Raw genomic sequence first — 20,619 nt, 5'->3', positions numbered from 1 at the left:
AGAAGGGTGTTTTAACAGAAAAAGCTTGTCTGGCATGGCAGTGCCTGATGGCAGTGTGTTTCCACAGGTGAAGAGGTGCCTGAAGCCCCATCCTGTCTAGCCTGCGCACACCTCGCTGAGAAGGAAAGCCGCTTTCCAGTAATTCAGAAAGCCAAGTTACATCTCGGCCTCGAGCATCTGGGGCGTGTGCCTGTGCTTTTGGGCCTGTCTGTAGCATTTGGCACCTGCATTAGTACTTTCTTGGCGTATGTTTAGGCTTTTGGGGCCTGTGTCTTGGGGGGGTTGTGGAGCTGCTTGTACACCTTTGGGGCTTGCATCTGGGGGGGGGGGGCGGGGGTGGGAGTTGCTTGAACACCTTTGGGGACTGTGTCTGGGGGGGTCAGGGCCTGCATCTGGGGGGGTTGGAAGCTGCTCCTACAATGTAGGGATCTGTATCTGGGGGGGTTGGGAGCTGCTTGTACACAGTATGTGCTTGCGTTTGGGGGTGGGTGTTGGGAGCTGCTTGTACAATGCAGGGATCTGCATCTGGAGGGGGTTGGGAGCTGCTTGTCCACCTTTGGGACTTGCATCTGGGGGGGGTTGGGAGCTGCTTGTCCACCTTTGGGACTTGCATCTGGGGGGGGTTGGGAGCTGCTTGTACATCTTTGGGACTTGTATCTGGGGGGGGAGTTGGGAGCTGCTTGTACACTGCAGGGTCCTGCCTTGGACATGGTTTGTAGCTGCTTGTACAGCTTTGGGGTCTGCAGCTGGGAGGGGTTGTGAGTTGCTTGTACATGCTAGGGGCTTCCCTCTATGGGGCTTTGGGGCCTGCCTCTGGGGGGGGGGGTTGTTGTGAGCTGCTTGCACACCCTTGGGGCCTGCCTCTGCGGGGGCTTGGTGCCTGTGTCTGGGGAGCGGGGGGGTTCAGAGCTGGTTGTACAATATAGGAGCCTGCGTTGGGGGGGGGGTTGGGAGCTGCTCGTACACTGGAAGCCTGGGTTGGGGGGGGGAGGTTTGGAGCTGCTTGTGCACCTTTGGGGCTTGCCTCTGGGGGGGGGTTGGGAGCTGCTTGTACACTGTTAGGGCCTGCCTTGGGGGGGGGGTTGGGGCATGTGCCTTGGGGGTGGGGTTGGGAGCTGCTTCTACGCTGTAGGGGTCTGGGTCTTGGGGGGTTGGGGCTGTTTTTACACCTTTGGGGCGTGCCTCTGGGGAGGGTTGTGAGTTGCTTGTACACGCTAGGGGCTTCCCTCTATGGGGCTTTGGGGCCTGCCTCTCGGGGGGGGGGGGGGGGTTGGGAGCTGCTTGCACACCCTTGGCGCCTGCCTCTGCGGGGGCTTGGTGCCTGCGTCTGGTGAGTGTGGGGGGCGGGGTTCAGAGCTGGTTGTAGCGTAGGAGCCTGCGTTGGGGGGGGGTTGGGAGCTGCTCGTACACTGGAAGCCTGGGTTGGGGGGGTGGAGGTTTGGAGCTGCTTGTGCACCCTCGGGGCCTGCCTTTGCGGGGGCTTGGTGCCTGTGTCTGGGGAGTGGGGGGGTTCAGAGCTGGTTGTACAGTAAAGAAGCCTGCGTTGGGGGGGGGGGGGGTGGGAGCTGCTCGTACACTGGACGCCTGGGTTGGGGGGGGAGGTTTGGAGCTGCTTGTGCACCTTTGGGACTTGCATCTGGTGGGGGTTGGGAGCTGCTTGTACACCTCTGGGACTTGCATCTGGGGGGGGGTTGGGAGCTGCTTGTACATCTTTCGGGCTTGCATCTGGAGGGGGTTGGGAGCTGCTTGTACACTGTTAGGGCCTGCCTTGGGGGGGGGGGGGGTTGGGGCATGTGCCTTGGGGGTGGGGTTGGGAGCTGCTTTTATGCTGTAGGGGTCTGGGTCTTGGGGGGTTGGGGCTGTTTTTACAGCTTTGGGGCGTGCCTCTGGGGAGGGTTGTGAGTTGCTTGTACACGCTAGGGGCTTCCCTCTATGGGGCTTTGGGGCCTGCCTCTTGGGGGGGGGGGGCTTGGGAGCTGCTTGCACACCCTTGGGGCCTGCCTCTGCGGGGGCTTGGTGCCTGCGTCTGGTGAGTCTGTGGGGGGGGGTTCAGAGCTGGTTGTAGTGTAGGAGCCTGCGTTGGGGGGGGGGTTGGGAGCTGCTCGTACACTGGAAGCCTGGGTTGGGGGGGGGAGGTTTGGAGCTGCTTGTGCACCCTTGGGGCCTGCCTCTGTGGGGGCTTGGTGCCTGTGTCTGGGGAGTGGGGGGGTTCAGAGCTGGTTGTACAGTATAGGAGCCTGCGTTGGGGGGGGGGGTGGGAGCTGCTCGTACACTGGACGCCTGGGTTGGGGGGGAGGTTTGGAGCTGCTTGTACACCTTTGGGGCTTGTATGTGGGGGGGGTCGGGTGCTGGTTGTACACCTTTGGGGCCTGCCTCTGGGGAGGGAGGGTGGGGAGTTGCTTGTACACCTTTGGGGCCTGTGTCTGGGGGGGCTTGGGGCCTGCGTCTTGGTGGGGGGGGGGTTGGAGCTGGTTGTACACCTTTCGGGCTTGCATCTGGAGGGGGTTGGGGCCTGCCTCTGGGGGGGTGGTTGTGAGCTGCTTGTACACCTTTGGGGCCTGCGTCTGGGGGGGGTGGGAGCTGCTTGCACACTGTTAGGGCCTGCCTTGGGGGGGGGGTGGTTGGGAGCTGCTTCTACGCTGTAGGGGTCTGGGTCTTGGGAGGTTGGGGCTGTTTGTACACCTTTGGGGCGTGCCTCTGGGGAGGGTGTCTGGTGTTTGGGGGCTTTTCTGTAGCATTTGGGGCTTGCATTTTGGCTTTGGGATGTGTCTTGAGCTTCTGGGGCCTAGCTGTAGTGCTTGGGGCTTGCATCTGGGGCTTTTCTGTAGCATTTTGGTCGCGTGTTTGTGATTTGGGGTCTGTATCCAGGGTTTTGCCTTTTTTGTAGTTTTCAGCTTTGTGTCAGTTTCTTTGTCGGTTTCCTGGGGTTGGGGCAGTTTGGGGTTTGGATCATTAGTCAGTGTCATTAGCGTCAGGGGGTTGATATGAAGGGTTAGGGTTGTGGTTAGAGTTGTTAGGGTTAAAGGGAATAAGGATTTTAGGGTAAGGGGATCAAGGTTGTGGGAATAAAAATGTTTTTGCACAGAGTTACATTGTTTAGAGGGAAGGAAGGTGGTATTGAGATATGCTTGCAGTGATAAGAAAGCTTAACAGACGACCTTGTGAAATGCAGACAACCAGAATCCTTAGAGCAATTGGTTGGAAATCACGGTGTAAGAAACATTACCACCTCAAAGAGGAAAACAGTCAAGGAAAAAAGAAAATTGACTTGTAACAGGCCAGCAGCTGTGTATTTTCAGTGAAGTACCGGATAGATTGTGAACCTGGATTACCCAGTCAATGGGGAAACTGAAGCGAAGAATCTCAGAGCTGGTGAGGAGCTGAAGTAAAGGAGCTGGGAAGAGAGAGGTATTGCAGCAGGTACGCTGTGGCTGTGAGGTGCCTCAGGGGGTGCTTTTCTCTCGTCTCTGCAGGGGCTTCGTGCAGTCTTGGACAGGGAAATCCCCGTGTCACGGAGCAGTGAGGGAAGGTGAGAGTTTTATCAGCCTGGTGATCCCTTATCTGAAGCGAAGGGAAGACATTCAGGTGTTTCCCTCTGAGGGTCTGAGGTGAGGCTGTTTGGGACAGAGGAGCAATGTGGCAGGTGGTCGCTTGCAAGCACAGTGGTCATTTTGTCCTTCTGTGTTCCCAGGTGGCATGGGTGATGGTGGCCGTTCCTTTCGAGCTTGGATCTAACTTGCAGGTACAGAGGCAAGTGGACTGCTGTTTTGAAACGAAAACATTAAATATGGGGTGACTTCTGTTGTTGAGGGATGGGTGCTAATGCTGTCAGCTGAATGTTTGTCTTCTGACTGTGTTTTCCTTTGTTCGGGCTGAAACGCAGTGTGCAGTACAGGACGTCACGACGCGAGCTACCTCTGGAGTGACTCTGGTGAGTGATGAACAGAGGTAGCTGTTATTTTTGGGGTGCGGCTGTCGCTGCAGTTTTTTTAACTACATCAAATAGAGTAAAATTCCAGTTTCTCTTTTGGAGGTGCTCTAGGAGGCTTCAGAGAACGGGTGGAAGCATCTGCCACGTGGGGTAGGTAAGCAGCTGAGGTAAAGGAGGGGATGAGGGTAACTGTCCTGAGGGTGCAGTGGCTTTTGCTGCTGTGGTTGCTTTCTGTTCTGTTTATCAGGTGCCACAGGCAAGGTGGGCTGTGATAGTCCTTGGAATAGGAGCAAAGCAGGTCACTGCAATGCTGTTTGGTTCCTGAGACAGGTGTTGTAGAGGAGAAAAGCTTTCAATATTCAAAGCTGAAGCCAAAACATGGGGATTGTTGCTTCTAGAAACAACCCAGTTCTCTTGTCTGCACCCTGCATGCTGTTGAGCTAAGCCATATAAGTAGATACATAAACCACAGGTGTTGCTTCTCCTCTTTCTACTTTGTGCTTTGCCCCTCCCCTTTCCCAGGTGATTGGCTTTGGGTTCCAGGCAGGGCCTGGTGGTCACTGAGTCACAGGCATCCCATCAGAGAGCTCATTCTGCCTGGGCTGCACTTTGGGGTAAGTGCTTTGTTTTTCCTTCAGTGAGTTGCAGGTTTCTTTAGGTGGTTAAGAGTCTATGGACTGATGCGTTTCCAAGTAGAGACCGGTACGCCCATCTTTGTGAGGTAACAGCTAGTAGGATCTGTTAGAGTAAACCAATCTAGTAATAGGTGCCTGTATTGCATGCAGCTCTTCTTCAGGTGAGTAATTGTTATAGCGTGTTTACGGATAGGATGGCAGTGTTACTTTGTGTGTTTACTTTGTGGTTCTGGGTCCGTTATGATTTCTGCAGAATTAAGGCAAATATTATGAAAGTTATAACCTTGGTGGCAAAGTGATGGAGCAGGGTTTAGGAGATAAGTATCATCGAAGCTCCCTGTGTAAGCATGTGTCTGAAAAGAGCAGCAGTAGGCGTGTAAGGGGTAGTCTTTTTCAGGGTTAGGGACAGTTTGTTTTATTTTTGGAGCTTTTGCCTGTGGTTTGTGTGGCTGTAGAGTCTTTAGACGTTGCAGCCTTCTAGTTTTTAAGTGCTTGGAATTCACGTAATAGAGGTGTGCTTAGGAGGTGTTGCTGGTTAACTTGTTTTTGGGAAATGGTGGGGTACGGTTCCTTTTTTTTTGAGTTATCTTTTAATCTCTAGGTATATCAAGTCATTTGCATAACTGTCCAGAGGCTTCACAAGGAGCTTCAGTATGCATCAGAAGGGGCTTGACCGCATAAGTGCAGTATTACGGAGAGACTGAGCAGGGTCACCGTTCTCATCTGTAAAGGAGAAGTCTGTGATTACCCCTGTTGGGGCTGCTGTGCATTCATGGCCTTTTGGTATTTCTGGACCTGAGGGTGTGTGTTTTTTTTTTTTCTGGCTCTCGTCTCTGTGTTTGAGACCTCTGCAAGGAGCTGTACTGTTTGCGTGTCCATCACGGATATGACCTCCTCTTTTTGTTTCTTGTAGCCCAGGGCATGGGCACGGACACTTGAATGAGGCACGAGGGTGATGCATCTCCTTGGGATGTTAGGTGAGCGAAGCGGTGGTACTGGGTTGGGGAACGTGGGTCTGGGGCTTCTTGGCTGTTGGGGTAGGGGAGGAAAGAAGAGGAGTGGGTATAGACTGTTTTGTGGATTTTCACGTTTGTTTGTTCTTTCTCCTTGGTCTAAGCTATGTGACCTTGGCTCAGCACAGTAAATGGAAGCGCTAAGCCTGGATCGGGAAGGTGAGTGGAGAAAAGTTGGGAAAAGGGCATTGGTTTTGGTTTGGTAGTCTATTGGTCCCACCTCTGGGTGACTCCTCTTTTCCGGGGACGAAGAAGATAGTGGGGACATCCTAGTTGGCCTCTGTGGTCCACCTTGAGGATGGATTGTGACCCCTGAGAATTAAGTCCAGGGGCAAATACTGTGTGTTTGGGGGTGGTTGGCAGGGGAAGGCGGGCAGTTGTCTGGAGTTGGTCTATCTGACTTCAGTAGCAGAGCAGGTCAGTGGACTACTGTTTTGTTTTTGAGGTGGGTGTTTCACTAGAAGAAGTTTGGCTGGTGTGCCAGTGCCTGGTGGCACTTTATTTCTGCAGGTGAAGAGGAGCCTCGTGCCGGAAGCAATGTCCTGGCTAGCCTTTGTGTTCCTTGATGAGGATGGAACCTGCCTCCCGTCATTCCCATGCTAAGTTGTGGGGCAAGTGCTATGTTTGCTTTCGGGTTTTGAATGCACACATAGGGCGAGGGTCTGTGCTTTTAAGTCATTGCTGTGGATGGGGCCTTTTAGGATTGATCACGGTCAGACAGACTGTGTGGAGGCGTGGGATTCTGTCAGGTATTGCTTGAGCACGTGCCAGGCAGGGCAGTTCCAGCTTGGTGTCTGTATTCTGTGTTGTCTGTGCTGTTGCTCCTGGTGCTTGGCAGGCCCTGGGGAAGCCGTCCTGAGGGTGTTGAACACTTGACCTCACTGGAATAATGCTGATGCTCAAACGGAAGCTGAGCATTTCTTGTCTTGCAGTGGGAGCTTAAAGAGATCATTTCTTCTGTGCGTGTAATTTTTTTTGTATCAAATGTTTCTTGATGCGATCATCATATGTTACGCGCTCCTCAGGTCTTGATATCCTCATTGCCTTTTTCCACTGGACGGATTAGATGGGCAACTTGTTAGCCACACCAAAGGTCCTAAATGCTTGTTTCATCATTGTAGGGCTGATCTGAGCACTTCTTGTCTTGCAGTCACAGCCTGAAGCGCAGATGTGTTTCAGGTCTTGTGCATCATATTCGGTTTCAGATGGCATCTGTTTCCATCCTCGCTGTTGTGGAAGTCATGTGGGCTTCATCAGGAGCTCTGTCTTGGGAGTTCATTTCCGAAGCATTTTTCTTCTGGGGTTTGCACTCCCTATCCTTCTGGTCTCTTGTCTTGAAGGCAGGCTTTTTATGCCTCCATCATCCCAGTTCTGGCAGTTGCTTCCAGTCGCATGTAGTGACATTTGAGTCTCTCCTTGGGTCTGCTGCAGAGCACCTGTTCTGACTTGCTGTTGCTGTAGGGCTTCCCTCTGAGAGTCCTCTTTTTTTTTTGCGCCTTGTGTTGTGTGTTTTGTTCGTAATGTTTGTAGCGTGCCTGTGTGTGTGTGTTTGGCCTGGAGCTGTCCTGCCTGGCAGTTAGTGATGGTAACTAACGTGGCGGTCCATCGGTGTACTAATACATTGTCCGGACTGTTTTGGCAAAGACATCCGGTCTGCCTCTGGGCACGTACTGAAGGGCAGCTGGCACAGAGTCATCTCTGTGGTGTTTGGCAAATGTGGAGGGGGAGACCTGAGCTGCTTGCGAGCAGCTGTTTGCATAGTGCTTGAATAGTGCTAGAGGAGAGGTCTGTCATTGAATCTTGAAAGCTCGCAGATATGGAGTTTTGATTTTTTGTTTGCATTTCGTTCCCCCCCGCAGTAGGAGGGGTAAACCTTAGGAGGAACAGGTCACAGGAAGGAGCTCCTTTTGGAACTGTCAAGGACTCGGTAGGCAACCCGGTGACTGGCTTGATCTACTTTCCAGGTGCTGAGGCAAGGGGGCTACTGTTTTGAAATGATAAAATTAGCCATGGGGTCCCTTGTGTTGTTGAGGGATGGGTGCTAATGCTGGCAGCTGAATGATTATCTTCTGACTGTTTTCATTTGTTAAAGCTGAAACACAGCGTACAACCTGGGGCTTCACGACCAGAGCTGGTTTTGGCAAGGTGAGCGATGAACAGATGCAGCAGTTATTTTAGGGGTGCGGTTGTCACTGCAGTTACTTAACTACACAAAATACAGTTAAAGTCCTGTTTATATTCCAGAGGTGTTGTAGCTGGCTTAAGAGAGCAGATAGAAGCATCTGCCTCGAGGGCAGGTGAGGGGGCAGAGTAAGGGAGCAGGTGAGAGTACCTGTCCTAGCTGTGCTGCGGCTTTGGATGCTGCCGCGGCCTATGCTTTTCTGTTTTCTGTCGCAGGTGCTTTGCACAGACTCAGAGGGGCCAAGCTGCACTCTGAAGAGCAGCACGAGAAGGGCAGGCTGGTCGTGAGTGGAGCAGTGGAGCAGAATGGCCAAGTTGCGCAAGGTGACTGCGAAGGGTTTCCATCTTGCTTTGCAGGTGCCATGGCAGGCTCTACACAGAAGTGGCTGAGGATTTGAGAAGAGGTTACAGAGCATCAAGGAGCGGCACGTGCAGTGACGGTTTCCAAACGGTATGGTTGCTTTCTCTTCTGTTGGTCAGGTGCCACAGGCAAGGTGGGCTGTGACACTAGTCTTTAGAATCGGAGCAAAGCAGGTCACTTGAATGCCGCGGGGCCTCTGAGAAGGGTGTTTTAACAGAAAAAGCTTGTCTGGCATGGCAGTGCCTGATGGCAGTGTGTTTCCACAGGTGAAGAGGTGCCTGAAGCCCCATCCTGTCTAGCCTGCGCACACCTCGCTGAGAACGAAAGCCGCTTTCCAGTAATTCAGAAAGCCAAGTTACGTCTCGGCCTTGATTAGGGAAGCTGAGGCGATTCCAGATAAGAAAGGGTTAAGAATGAAACTATTAAAGGAGAACAGAACATTAGGTGTAGGGCAGGAAGCAGATGTACGGACAATGTATCTCAAAATAGGACATACGGGCAATATATCTCGAACAAGACATTGGAATCCAAGATAAGAAAATAATGAGCAGAAGATTCGAAGAAAAAACAGTCCTTGCGGTTAGGAAGAAAGCTAATTCAGCAGAATCCTGACCAAGGGTGAAAAGTACACTGTGAGGAAGACTTATGGCCTTCCTCTCTGAGACCACCGACCACAGCTCGACGACCCCTGCCCAAGACCACTGAGAGGATCTGCGCAGGCGCAGGACACAAAAAACTGATTAGCATGAGAAGCGAGAGTAGGCGGGGTTAGATAATGAATATGTATAGGCGTTAATAAAATATTAATCACTGTGATGTATAAATTTGGGACGGCTTTTCACCTCGGGATGCACGATAGGCGGAAAGATCCCCCGTGCATCCGGCGCCGTCAATAAAGAATAAATCACTTAAAGAAATTGGATTTATGATCTTTGAATCAATCTGGCACCCCAGATGGGACTTCTTCTCTGTCGGACCGCAGGACCCGCTGGGAACAGGACTCCCTAGGGTACCCCCGGGATTTCCCGGAGGGACTCCTCGACTCAACGGATCACTGCGGAGGCAGACACGGACCCCATCACTGTAAGTGATTATATTCTTTATTTTGGTTTATTTGGTTGACCGGTCAATTGGGGTCGTCTGTAAGTCAGAAAGTAAAAGTTTTCTGCAGGACGGCATTTGGTTTTTTGGAAAGCACTCAGTTGCTGTTGGGAAACAAGTAACCTTTGCATGCGAGGTTGGTATTACGTTGTGTTTAAATGTGGAACTTGACCTTGGCTATTGTCTTTGGGATTTTGATTATACTCTTTATAACGTTACTAGGATCTTGGTGTTATTGTGGAAAGCTGCCGGCTTGTATTGTGTAACAAGAAACATTCTGAACCGTAACATGGGGGGGCAGCAGAGTAGTGGGATTCCAAAGAAAAGCCCGTTGGGATGTATCTTGAGTCATTGGAAAGATATAGGGGGATCCCCCGGTGGAACTGAAAATAAGAAAACGTTGATAAAATATTGTAATCAATGGTGGCCACTTTATAAGTTGGATTGTGAGGGAAATGGCCACTGAATGGAACCTTAAATTATAATACTTTACTACAGTTAATGTTGTTTCTAAGGAGAGAAGGAAAGTGGGATGAGGTGTCATACGCAGATATGTTTTTCACTTTGAGAAACCACCCAGAATGGCAGAAGGAGTGTGGAATTAACTTAGCCCCACAGGATCCTTTGATCCTGGCAATAGAAAAGGATATGAAGAAGGAAGGGGCAGGAAAAATGAAAAGATGTTGTTCAGCGTGCAGTATCGGGCAGAGATGTTTGAAATTGAATGAGTCAGAGGAGGGAATGGAGGATTATGTCCTCCCGCCCCAGATAATAGAACGAGGCGTGGGGGCGAGCCCAGGAAACGGCAGAATAGATAAGAAAAATGAGAGTTGGGGGAATGGAGACTTTACCCCGATCACGGCTCGAACCCGAAGTAAGGTCGGGCCCGTTATTCAAGCCCCGTTACGACAGGCTATGGGGGCTAACGGACCAGCTCGGATAAAAGTACCTTTCACAACTGCTGAGTTAGATTCATGGAAGGAAGCTGTGAAAGGATACCGGGATGATCCAGAATCAGTGGCCCGGAGGTTTGAGCTGATTGTAAAGAATTTAGATCCCGATTGGAAAGATATAGAGATAATGCTGGCAGCATTATCGGAAACGGAAAAGCAACTGGTAATTAAGAATGCACAAACTCAAGTACAGACCCAGGTAACGTCAGGAGTTTTACCTGGAACTGTGGAGGTATATGTGCCCAGAGTGGACCCAAACTGGGACTATAATGATGAGGGTGATTATAGGTTATTAAAAAGATATCAGGAATGGATTAGGATCGCCTTGGAAAGTGCGATACCAAAGTCTGTAAACTGGTCTAGGTTATATACCATAAAACAGGGGCAAACTGAGACCCCGTCAGAATTTCTCGATCGACTAAGGACAGCAATGCAAAAATTTACAACGATAGACCCCTCTTCTGAGGAAGGTAAAGTCCAGCTAGTATCATTGTTCTTGGGTCAGTCTGCGGACGATATAAGGCGGAAGCTTCAGAAAGTGAAGGAGCCGGATGTGAGAGATTTAGAAAGGCTGGTGGAAGAGGCATGGAGGGTATTTAGGAATCGAGAAGGGAATGAGAAACAAAGGCTGGGTAGGGCTATTGCTGCGGCAACTGTTGCGGCCTTACAGAGGCAAGAAGAACCTTTTCGGGGAAAAGGAAGAGGGAATGGGATAAGGGGAAGGTCAGTAAAGCCTCCCCTGAGACCGAATCAGTGTGCATATTGTAGGGAAGTGGGTCAGTGGAAAAGGGAATGTCCGAAACAATGGGAGAAGAACAGGTTGATGGTAGCTAGTGTATCTCCCGACCAATGAAGTGGACCGGGGAATTCTACCCTAGCAGATCCGCTGGTTAAAATTAAGCTAGGGAAATCAGGACAGGAAGTGGAGTTTTTAATTGACACAGGAGCGACTTATTCTGTGTTAAACCAGAAATTGATACCAGAGGATGAGGATTTTGTGACGGTGATAGGAGCTACAGGCCAGCACGAGAAAGCCTTTTTCCTAAGGCCTTTAAAATATAAGTTAGGGAAACAGATGGGAATACATAGGTTTTTATATTTACCAGGATCCCCGAAGTCTTTGCTGGAGCGAGATTTACTAGAACAATTAGAAGCGGAAATTGTCTTTGAAAAAGGGAAGGTGGGGTTAAAAGTGAGAGAAGAAAAGCTGATAACCGCGCTAAGCTTAATGCTGATATAAGCAGACCCCATCGGTAAAGTACCTTCGGAGATTTTAGACCAAGTTTACCCAGGAGTCTGGGCTACTGACATCCCTGGGCGAGCCAAAAATGCAGCCCCGATAGTGGTGAGATTAAAGCCAGGGGAAAGGCCAGTTAAGATTAAGCAATATCCCCTAAGATTAGAAGACAGGAAAGGAGTTAAGGGGATAGTGGATAAGTTTTTAAAACATGGACTGCTGGTTGAGTGTGAATCTGAATATAATACTCCTATACTACCAATTAAGAAGCCAGACGGGAAGAACTATAGATTAGTGCAGGATTTAAGAGCTATAAATAAGATCACTGAAGATATACACCCTGTGGTAGCCAACCCGTACACATTACTGACTAAATTAAAAGATAATTTAGTTTGGTTTACCGTACTGGATTTAAAAGATGCCTTCTTCTGCCTGACTTTAGCCCCAGAAAGTCAGAAGCTTTTTGCTTTTGAATGGGAAAATCCAGACTCAGGACGAAAGGCTCAATTGACCTGGACCGTATTGCCGCAGGGATTCAAAAACAGCCCCACGATTTTTGGGAATCAACTAGCAAAAGAGCTTGAGGTTTGGGAGGCCCCAAACACCGAAGGAGTTCTGCTGCAATACGTTGATGACCTTTTGATAGCCACTGAGAATAGGAGCAGCTGCATGCAACGGACGATAAGTCTCCTTAATTTTCTGGGTTTGAATGGGTATCGAGTCTCTCAACAGAAGGCTCAGCTGATTCAGTCACGTGTAACTTACTTGGGGTTTGAGATTTCAGGGGGACAAAGGGAGTTAGGAACAGAACGGAAAGAAACTATCTGCCGTACCCCAGAACCACAGACCATTAAGGAATTACGAACTTTTCTAGGGATGACAGGTTGGTGCCGTCTATGGATTAATAATTATGGACTAATTGTAAAACCCCTATATGACCTCATCAAGAATAACCAATCAAAATTGGTCTGGACGGGGGAAGCACGGGCTGCCTTTAAGAAGCTTAAATTGGAGTTAATGCGAGCACCAGCTTTGGGTCTACCGGACTTGTCTAAACCCTTTTGGTTGTACTCCTATGAGAGACAAGGGATGGCTCTGGGGGTGCTGGCACAGAAGCTGGGCCCCTACAGGAGAGCTGTGGCCTACTTCTCTAAACAACTGGATGAAGTAAGTAAAGGTTGGCCGGGTTGCCTTCGAGCGGTGGCCGCTGTCATCATGAATATACAGGAGGCTCGGAAGTTCACTATGGGACAGAAGATAACCGTGCTGGTATCACACACTGTCTCGGCAGTCTTGGAGCAGAAAGGGGCACACTGGTTATCCCCTCAAAGATTTTTAAAATACCAAGCAATACTGGTGGAGCAAGATGACGTAGAAATTGTGGTTACTAACATTGTGAACCCAGCTTCTTTCCTTAGTAACGCTCCTGACGAGCCAGTGGTCCACGATTGTATCGAAACTATGGAAACTGTGTATTCTAGCCGACCAGATCTCAAGGAGGAGCCCTTGGAAGACGCGGACGAATCATGGTATACTGATGGAAGCAGCTTTGTGAAACAAGGACAACGCAAAGCAGGGTATGCGGTGACGACCACTCAACAGGTAATTGAGTCGAAACCATTACCCCCTGGGACGTCTGCTCAGAAAGCAGAAATAATTGCCCTTACGCGGGCATTGGAACTAGCAGCAGGAAAGAAAGTAAATATCTGGACAGACTCTAAGTATGCATTTGGTGTGGTGCATGCACATGGGGCTATCTGGAAGGAACGAGGATTATTAACGGCCCAAGGAAAACAAATAAAATATGCTGAGGAGATTTTGAAGTTGTTGGAAGCGGTAAAGCACCCAGAGAAGGTGGCTGTTATACATTGCCGGGGACACCAAAAAGGAACCGCTGACTTCGAGGTAGGGAACCGATTGGCTGACCAAGAAGCAAAAAGGGTGGCCGGATTGGCTGAGGCAGAAGCGCTCACTTTAATACCAGACGGTAAAATACAAACTTTAGGTGAAGGACAGGAACCTAGGTACACACGGGAAGATCAAAAGTTAATTGGGGACCTGGGAGGAAAAGCAAGGAGTGATGGATGGGTATACCTGAAAGATAATAGGGTTGTACTACCCTCTAATTTAATATGGCCTATGGTCATGGCAGAACATAATAAGACTCATTGGGGAGCAGACACCTTATATAAAAATCTGAGTCGAGTCTTGGTGGGAAGAAATCTGTATACTACGGTAAAACAAGTAACCCAGCAATGCAGTATTTGTTTGCATCATAACCCTAATACAGAAAATAGGGTAAAGTTCGGAATAATCAGTAAAGGAAACTATCCAGGACAACAATGGCAGATAGATTTTTCAGAACTGCCAAGAAAAGGGGGGTATCGATACTTGTTGGTTTTGACAGATACTTTTTCCGGGTGGCCGGAGGCTTTTCCCTGTCGAACCAACAAGCCAAGAGAAGTGGTTAAGGTTTTACTGAATGAGATAATACCGCGTTTCGGAATTCCGGCAGCAATGTCCTCGGATAGAGGCTCTCATTTTTGTGCGCAAATAGTTCAAGAAGTAAGTAAGGTCTTAGGGGTAGACTGGCAACTCCATACCCCTTACAGACCACAGGCAAGCGGACAAGTGGAAAAGATGAATCATCTAATCAAACAACAAATAGCCAAAATAGGACAAGAGACTAATTTATCATGGCCTCAGTCTCTCCCTTTGGCTTTACTTAGAATTAGAGTAAAACCACGGACAAAGGAAAATCTAAGCCCTTTTGAAATATTATACGGAAGACCCTATCAGTTTTTGTTCAGCGGGGAGGACCTGACGCAACTGGGGTCGGGATACTTGTGTAATTATTTAATAGGACTCCAAAAACAGTTGGATCAAATATCTAAAGTTGTCTCAGGAACCAGGGCTAGAGGGCTGGACCAACCAATCCACCCCTTTAAACCTGGGGATTATGTGTATGTAAAAGCATTTGCAGGTCGCCCTTTGGAAGAAAAGTGGACGGGACCATACCAGGTGCTGCTGACAACACATACCGCCATCAAGATTAAGGAGCAAACGGCCTGGATCCATTATTCGAGAGTGAAGAAAGCTCCAAAAGCCCCCTGGAAAGTAACGCTGGGTGACGGTGAACTGAAACTAAAGTTCAGTCAAGCAAAATGAAGACACTATGGTCAGGAGTATTTAGTAATGTAGCTAGCAGAAATTTAGTTAACAGAATTGTTTTATTTCTGTGGCTTATAGTTGCAATTGTGATTCAAGAATTGGAAGGTGCTTCTATGATGATAGAGAATGGTGGGTGGCCTTGGTCTGAAGCCGTAACCACGGAGGATAAGAACATTAATGGAAAGTTAGCTGTTGTGGTTATTTGGCGAACAAATGGTGATCATTTACATGCATTATCAGAATGGCAAAATTTAGGGGAAGGGTGGATACACCAAAGAACTGTAGGGGACGAAATTGAAATAGGGTGCCGAATGATTAATGGAACAGCCCACGAGAAAGCAACGGGGATTTTAGTAAAACCGACTTCCAAAAGTGGCCAACAAGAAGGTTGTATCCGCCCAGGTAAATTAGATTGTTGGTATAATTTTATATTAACAGTTAACTGTTTTTGGACAGTGAGACCCCCTATAGCACTTCCTTCCCCTACAACCTATGCCCAAACCCCAGTCAAGCTGGAACCCAAAATTTATGAAACAGGCCCGTATGTAGTAAGGAACACAGGCCAACAACAATTGTTATTTAATCCAGAATGGTCTCTCAAGCATGTTGAATTGCTAATACAAATTAACATCTCAGCAGTTCAACCAGCCTGTTCTCCTTTCCTAAAGACATCATTAGAAGGCTGGACAATATGGTCACAAAAGCAAGTACACCTCAGGGGCAGAACACAAAGAGACTTAACTGGAATGCTAGGAACAGGATTAGGAGTTTTAAGTTAACTTCATGGTTACCCAACTTTCAATAGTTAGAACAAGTTTTTAATGATCTGGTTATGTTATTGGTAGTAGGAATATTTGTATGTATGTCACTGCGATACTGCTAATGGTAACGGCATGCAATGCAAAAGAATTTGCATGGGGAAAAGAAAAGGGGGGATTGATTAGGGAAGCTGAGGCGATTCCAGATAAGAAAGGGTTAAGAATGAAACTATTAAAGGAGAACAGAACATTAGGTGTAGGGCAGGAAGCAGATGTACGGACAATGTATCTCAAAATAGGACATACGGGCAATATATCTCGAACAAGACATTGGAATCCAAGATAAGAAAATAATGAGCAGAAGATTCGAAGAAAAAACAGTCCTTGCGGTTAGGAAGAAAGCTAATTCAGCAGAATCCTGACCAAGGGTGAAAAGTACACTGTGAGGAAGACTTATGGCCTTCCTCTCTGAGACCACCGACCACAGCTCGACGACCCCTGCCCAAGACCACTGAGAGGATCTGCGCAGGCGCAGGACACAAAAAACTGATTAGCATGAGAAGCGAGAGTAGGCGGGGTTAGATAATGAATATGTATAGGCGTTAATAAAATATTAATCACTGTGATGTATAAATTTGGGACGGCTTTTCACCTCGGGATGCACGATAGGCGGAAAGATCCCCCGTGCATCCGGCGCCGTCAATAAAGAATAAATCACTTAAAGAAATTGGATTTATGATCTTTGAATCAGCCTCGAGCATCTGGGGCGTGTGCCTGTGCTTTTGGGACTGGCTGTAGCGTTTGGCACCTGCATTAGTACTTGCTTGGCATATGTTTAGGCTTTTGGGGCCTGTGTCTTGGGGGGGGGTGTGGAGCTGCTTGTCCACCTTTGGGGCTTGCATCTGGGGGGGGTTGGGAGCTGCTTGTACACCTCTGGGGCTTGCATCTGGGGGGGGTTGGGAGCTGCTTGTACACCTCTGGGGCTTGCATCTGGGGGGGGTTGGGAGCTGCTTGTGCACCTTTGGGGCTTGCATCTGGGGGGGTTGGGAGCTGCTTGTACATCTTTCGGGCTTGCATCTGGAGGGGGTTGGGAGCTGCTTGTACACTGTTAGGGCCTGCCTTGGGGGGGGTGGGTTGGGGCATGTGCCTTGGGGGTGGGGTTGGGAGCTGCTTCTACGCTGTAGGGGTCTGGGTCTTGGGGGGTTGGGGCTGTGATTACAGCTTTGGGGCGTGCCTCTGGGGAGGGTGGGGAGTTGCTTGTACACGCTAGGGGCTTCCTTCTATGGGGCTTTGGGGCCTGCCTCGGGGGGGGGAGGGGTTGGAAGCTGCTTGCACACCCTTGGGGCCTGCCTCTGCGGGGGCTTGGTGCCTGCGTCTGGTGAGTGTGGGGGGGGGGGGGGGTTTCAGAGCTGGTTGTAGTGTAGGAGCCTGCGTTGGGGGGGGGTTGGGAGCTGCTTGTACATTGGAAGCCTGGTTTGGGTGGGGGGGGAGGTTTGGAGCTGCTTGTGCACCTTTGGGGCTTGCATCTGGGGGGGGGGTTGGGGCCTGCCTCTGGGGGGGGGGGTGGTTGTGAGCTGCTTGCACACCCTTGGGGCCTGCCTCTGTGGGGGCTTGGTGCTTGCATCTTGGGGAGTGGGGGGGGTTCAGAGCTGGTTGTACAGTATAGGAGCCTGCGTTGGGGGGGGGGGTTGGGAGCTGCTCGTACACTGGAAGCCTGGGATGGGGGAGGGAGGTTTGGAGCTGCTTGTGCACCTTTGGGACTTGCATCTGGGGGGGGTCGGGTGCTGGTTGTATCCCTTTGGGGCCTGCCTCTGGGGGGGTGGTTGTGAGCTGCTTGTACACCTTTGGGGCCTGCGTCTGGGGGGGGTGGGAGCTGCTTGTACACTGTTAGGGCATGCCTTGGGGGTGGGGGTTGGGGTATGTGCCTTGGGGGGTTGGGGTTGGGAGCTGCTTCTATGCTGTAGGGGTCTGGGTCTTGGGGGCCTATGCTTTTCTTTTTCTTTCGCAGGTGCCTTGCACAGACTCAGAGGGGCCAAGCTGCACTCTGAAGAGCAGCACGAGAAGGGCAGGCTGGTCGTGAGTGGGGTTGGAGCAGAATGGCCAAGTTGCGCAAGGTGACTGCGAAGGGTTTCCATCTTGCTTTGCAGGTGCCATGGCAGGCTCTATACAGAAGTGGCTGAGGATTTGAGAAGAGGTTACAGAGCATCAAGGAGCGGCACGTGCAGTGACGGTTTCCAAACGGTATGGTTGCTTTCTCTTCTGTTGGTCAGGTGCCACAGGCAAGGTGGGCTGTGACACTAGTCTTTAGAATCGGAGCAAAGCAGGTCACTTGAATGCCGCGGGGCATCTGAGAAGGGTGTTTTAACAGAAAAAGCTTGTCTGGCATGGCAGTGCCTGATGGCAGTGTGTTTCCACAGGTGAAGAGGTGCCTGGAGCCCCATCCTGTCTAGCCTGCGCACACCTCGCTGAGAACGAAAGCCGCTTTCCAGTAATTCAGAAAGCCAAGTTACGTCTCGGCCTCGAGCATCTGGGGCTCGTGCCTGTGCTTTTGGGCCTGTCTGTAGCGTTTGGCACCTGCATTAGTACTTGCTTGGCATATGTTTAGGCTTTTGGGGCCTGTGTCTTGGGGGTTTGTGGAGCTGCTTGTACACCTTTGGGGACTGTGTTTTGGGGGGGGGGTCAGGGCCTGCATCTGGGCGGGTTGGAAGCTGTTCCTAGAATGTAGGGATCTGTATCTGTGGGGGTTGGGAGCTGCTTGTACACTGCAGGGATCTACATCTGGAGGGGGTTGGGAACTGCTTGTCCACCTTTGGGACTTGCATCTGGGGGGTGGTTGGGAGCTGCTTGTACACCTTTTGGACTTGCATCTGGAGTGGGTTGGGAGCTGCTTGTACATCTTTGGGACTTGTATCTGGGGGGGGTTGAGAGCTGCTTGTACACTGCAGGGTCCTGCCTTGGGCATGGTTTGTAGCTGCTTGTACAGCTTTGGGGTCTGCAGCTGGGGGGTGGTTGAGAGGTACTTGTCCACTGTAGGTGCCCATGTCTGGGGAGTTGGGAGCTGCTTGTACACTTCTGGGGCCTGCAGCTGGGAGGGGTTGTGAGTTGCTTGTACATGCTAGGGGCTTCCCTCTATGGGGCTTTGGTGCTTGCCTCGTGGGGGGGGTGGTTGGGAGCTGCTTGCACACCCTTGGGGCCTGCCTCCGTGGGGGCTTGGTGCCTCCGTCTGGGGAGCGGGGGGGTGGGGGTTCAGAGCTGGTTGTACAGTATAGGAGCCTGCGTTGGGGGGGGGTTGGGAGCTGCTCGTACACTGGACGCCTGGGTTGGGGGGGGGGAGGTTTGGAGCTGCCTTGTGCACCTTTGGGGCTTGCATCTGGGGGGGGGGTCGGGTGCTGGTTGTACACCTTTGGGGCCTGCCTCTGGGGAGGGAGGGTGGGGAGGGAGTTGCTTGTACCCCTTCGGGGCCTGTGTCTGGGGGGGTTTGGCGCCTGCGTCTGGGGGGGGAGTTTGGAGCTGGTTGTACACCTTTCGGGATTGCCTCTGGAGGGGGTTGGGGCCTGCCTCTGGGGGGGGGGGGGGTGGTTGTGAGCTGCTTGTACACCTTTGGGGCCTGCGCCTGGGGGGGGGGGTGGGAGCTGCTTGTACACTGTTAGGGCCTGCCTTGGGGGGGGGGGTTGGGGCATGTGCCTTGGGGGATGGGGTTGGGAGCTGCTTCTATGCTGTAGGGGTCTGGGTCTTGGGGGGTTGGGGCTGTTTGTATACCTTTGGGGCGTGCCTCTGGGGAGGGCGGGGAGTTGCTTGTACACCTTTGGGGCCTGTGTCTGGGGGCGGGTTGGGGCCTGTGCTGGGGGGGGTTGGGAGCTGCTTGTACACTCTAGGGTCCTCTGGCGGGCTTTGGAGCCTCCCTTTGAGGGGGCAGTTGGGAGCTGGTTGTACACCTTTGGGGCCTGAGTTTGGGGCGTGCGGGCTGGGGCTGGGGCCTGCATCTGGGTGGGGTGGGATCCAGTTCATGGGGGGAGGGTTGGGAGCTGCTTGTGGACAGTTGGGGTCTGCATCTGGGTGTGGTTGGGGCCTGTGTCTGGGGGTGGGTCGTGGCCCGCGTGTAGACTTCTGCAGCCTGTGTCTGGTGTTTGGGGGCTTTTCTGTAGCGTTTGGGGCTTGCATTTTGGCTTTGGGATGTGTCTTGAGCTTCTGGGGCCTAGCTGTAGTGCTTGGGGCCTGCGTCTGGGGCTTTTCTGTAGCATTTTGGTCGCGTGTTTGTGATTTGGGGTCTGTATCCAGGGTTTTGCCTTTTTTGTAGTTTTCAGCTTTGTGTCAGTTTCTTTGTCGGTTGCCTGGGGTTAGGGGCAGTTTGGGGTTTGGATCATTAGTCAGTGTCATTAGCGTCGGGGGGTTGATACGAAGGGTTAGGGTTGTGGTTAGAGTTGTTAGGGTTAAAGGGAATAAGGATTTTTAGGGTAAGGGGATCAAGGTTGTGGGAATAAAAATGTTTTAGCACAGAGTTACATCGTTTAGAGGGAAGGAAGGTGGTATTGAGATATGCTTGCAGTGAGAAGAAAGCTTACCAGACAACCTTGTGAAATGCAGACAACCAGAATCCTTAGAGCAATTGGTTGGAAATCACGGTGTAAGAAACATTACCACCTCAAAGAGGAAAACAGTCAAGGAAAAAAGAAAATTGACTTGTAACAGGCCAGCAGCTGTGTATTTTCAGTGAAGCACCGGATAGATCGTGAACCTGGATTACCCAGTCAATGGGGAAACTGGGGAGGGTCCTGGTCACCGAGAGGAAAAAAAAATTTATATAAACTCTGTTATGGAACTAGTAGGTAGTTTGTGGGACGCCTGCCATTGCAATCGTGAATAAAAATGCTACTTCACTGAGATCCTTGCCTGAGCCTATGTTATTGGTTACAGAGTGTTTCTAACAAGATGTTAGGGTTTTAAGGTTTCAGGGCTAAGGCACTAGGGTTGGGTTTCAGGGTTAGGGTTTCCAGGGTTTAGGGTTAGGATTTTAAGGTTGTTAGGGCTGGAGTTATAAGGGTTAGGGGTTGGGGGTTGGTGTGTTAAGGTTTTAAAATATTTTGTGGTTTTAGTGTTGATAGGGTTTTTAGGGTTAGGGTCTTAGGGTTTTAGTTATGGTCAGGTATTTAGAGTTAGGGTTTTAAGGTCTTAAAACAAAAAAATTAAGGTTAGGGTCTCCAGGGTTAGGGCTTTGAGAATCTTTACTTTTTGGGTTAGGGTTTAGAGGGTCTTAATTTTTAGGGTTAGGGCTTTTAGG

The 20,619-nt window shown here is 50.6% G+C and overlaps 1 protein-coding gene across 7 annotated transcripts; it reads left to right on the top strand.

The window, feature by feature from the left end:
- Positions 1 to 1,879: 1,879 nt before the first annotated feature.
- Positions 1,880 to 20,124, top strand: LOC308193949 (uncharacterized protein). 7 transcript variants are annotated; one of them, XM_080589153.1, is made up of 18 exons: positions 2,001 to 2,029; positions 3,173 to 3,212; positions 3,300 to 3,372; positions 3,474 to 3,608; positions 3,692 to 3,743; positions 3,873 to 3,948; positions 4,020 to 4,081; positions 4,454 to 4,545; positions 5,168 to 5,367; positions 5,480 to 5,543; positions 5,684 to 5,738; positions 6,090 to 7,551; positions 7,672 to 7,724; positions 7,801 to 8,211; positions 8,388 to 8,475; positions 17,350 to 17,582; positions 17,759 to 17,846; positions 19,856 to 20,124. In XM_080589153.1, exons 5-9 carry the CDS (start codon positions 3,704 to 3,706, stop codon positions 5,237 to 5,239), a joined length of 342 nt encoding a protein of 113 aa, XP_080445279.1. In that variant the 5' UTR covers positions 2,001 to 2,029; positions 3,173 to 3,212; positions 3,300 to 3,372; positions 3,474 to 3,608; positions 3,692 to 3,703; the 3' UTR covers positions 5,240 to 5,367; positions 5,480 to 5,543; positions 5,684 to 5,738; positions 6,090 to 7,551; positions 7,672 to 7,724; positions 7,801 to 8,211; positions 8,388 to 8,475; positions 17,350 to 17,582; positions 17,759 to 17,846; positions 19,856 to 20,124. The 7 variants fall into 7 exon arrangements, with proteins under 7 accessions (XP_080445277.1, XP_080445276.1, XP_080445280.1 ...); XM_080589151.1 differs by lacking the exon at positions 2,001 to 2,029 and adding an exon at positions 1,880 to 1,898 and having other exon boundaries at positions 3,173 to 3,372; XM_080589150.1 differs by having other exon boundaries at positions 1,919 to 2,029; positions 3,173 to 3,372.
- The last annotated feature ends 495 nt before the right edge of the window (positions 20,125 to 20,619 follow it).

This window comes from Anser brachyrhynchus (assembly GCF_964034855.1).
Source record: "Anser brachyrhynchus genome assembly, chromosome: 4".
In the NCBI taxonomy this organism is placed as follows: domain Eukaryota; kingdom Metazoa; phylum Chordata; class Aves; order Anseriformes; family Anatidae; genus Anser; species Anser brachyrhynchus.
The sequence above is the reverse complement of the archived record's forward strand: the minus strand, read 5'-3'. Positions and strand labels throughout refer to the sequence as shown.

What these genes read in the sequence shown, in the direction of transcription:
- LOC308193949 (XM_080589151.1), top strand. Translation starts at nt 3,704, where the DNA reads ATGGTGGCCGTTCCTTTCGAGCTTGGATCTAACTTGCAGG. An exon ending in GCTTGGATCTAACTTGCAGG is followed by an intron (nt 3,744 to 3,872) that starts TACAGAGGCAAG and finishes CCTTTGTTCGGG; the next exon opens with CTGAAACGCAGTGTGCAGTA. An exon ending in TGCCTGGGCTGCACTTTGGG is followed by an intron (nt 4,546 to 5,167) that starts GTAAGTGCTTTG and finishes TTTAATCTCTAG; the next exon opens with GTATATCAAGTCATTTGCAT.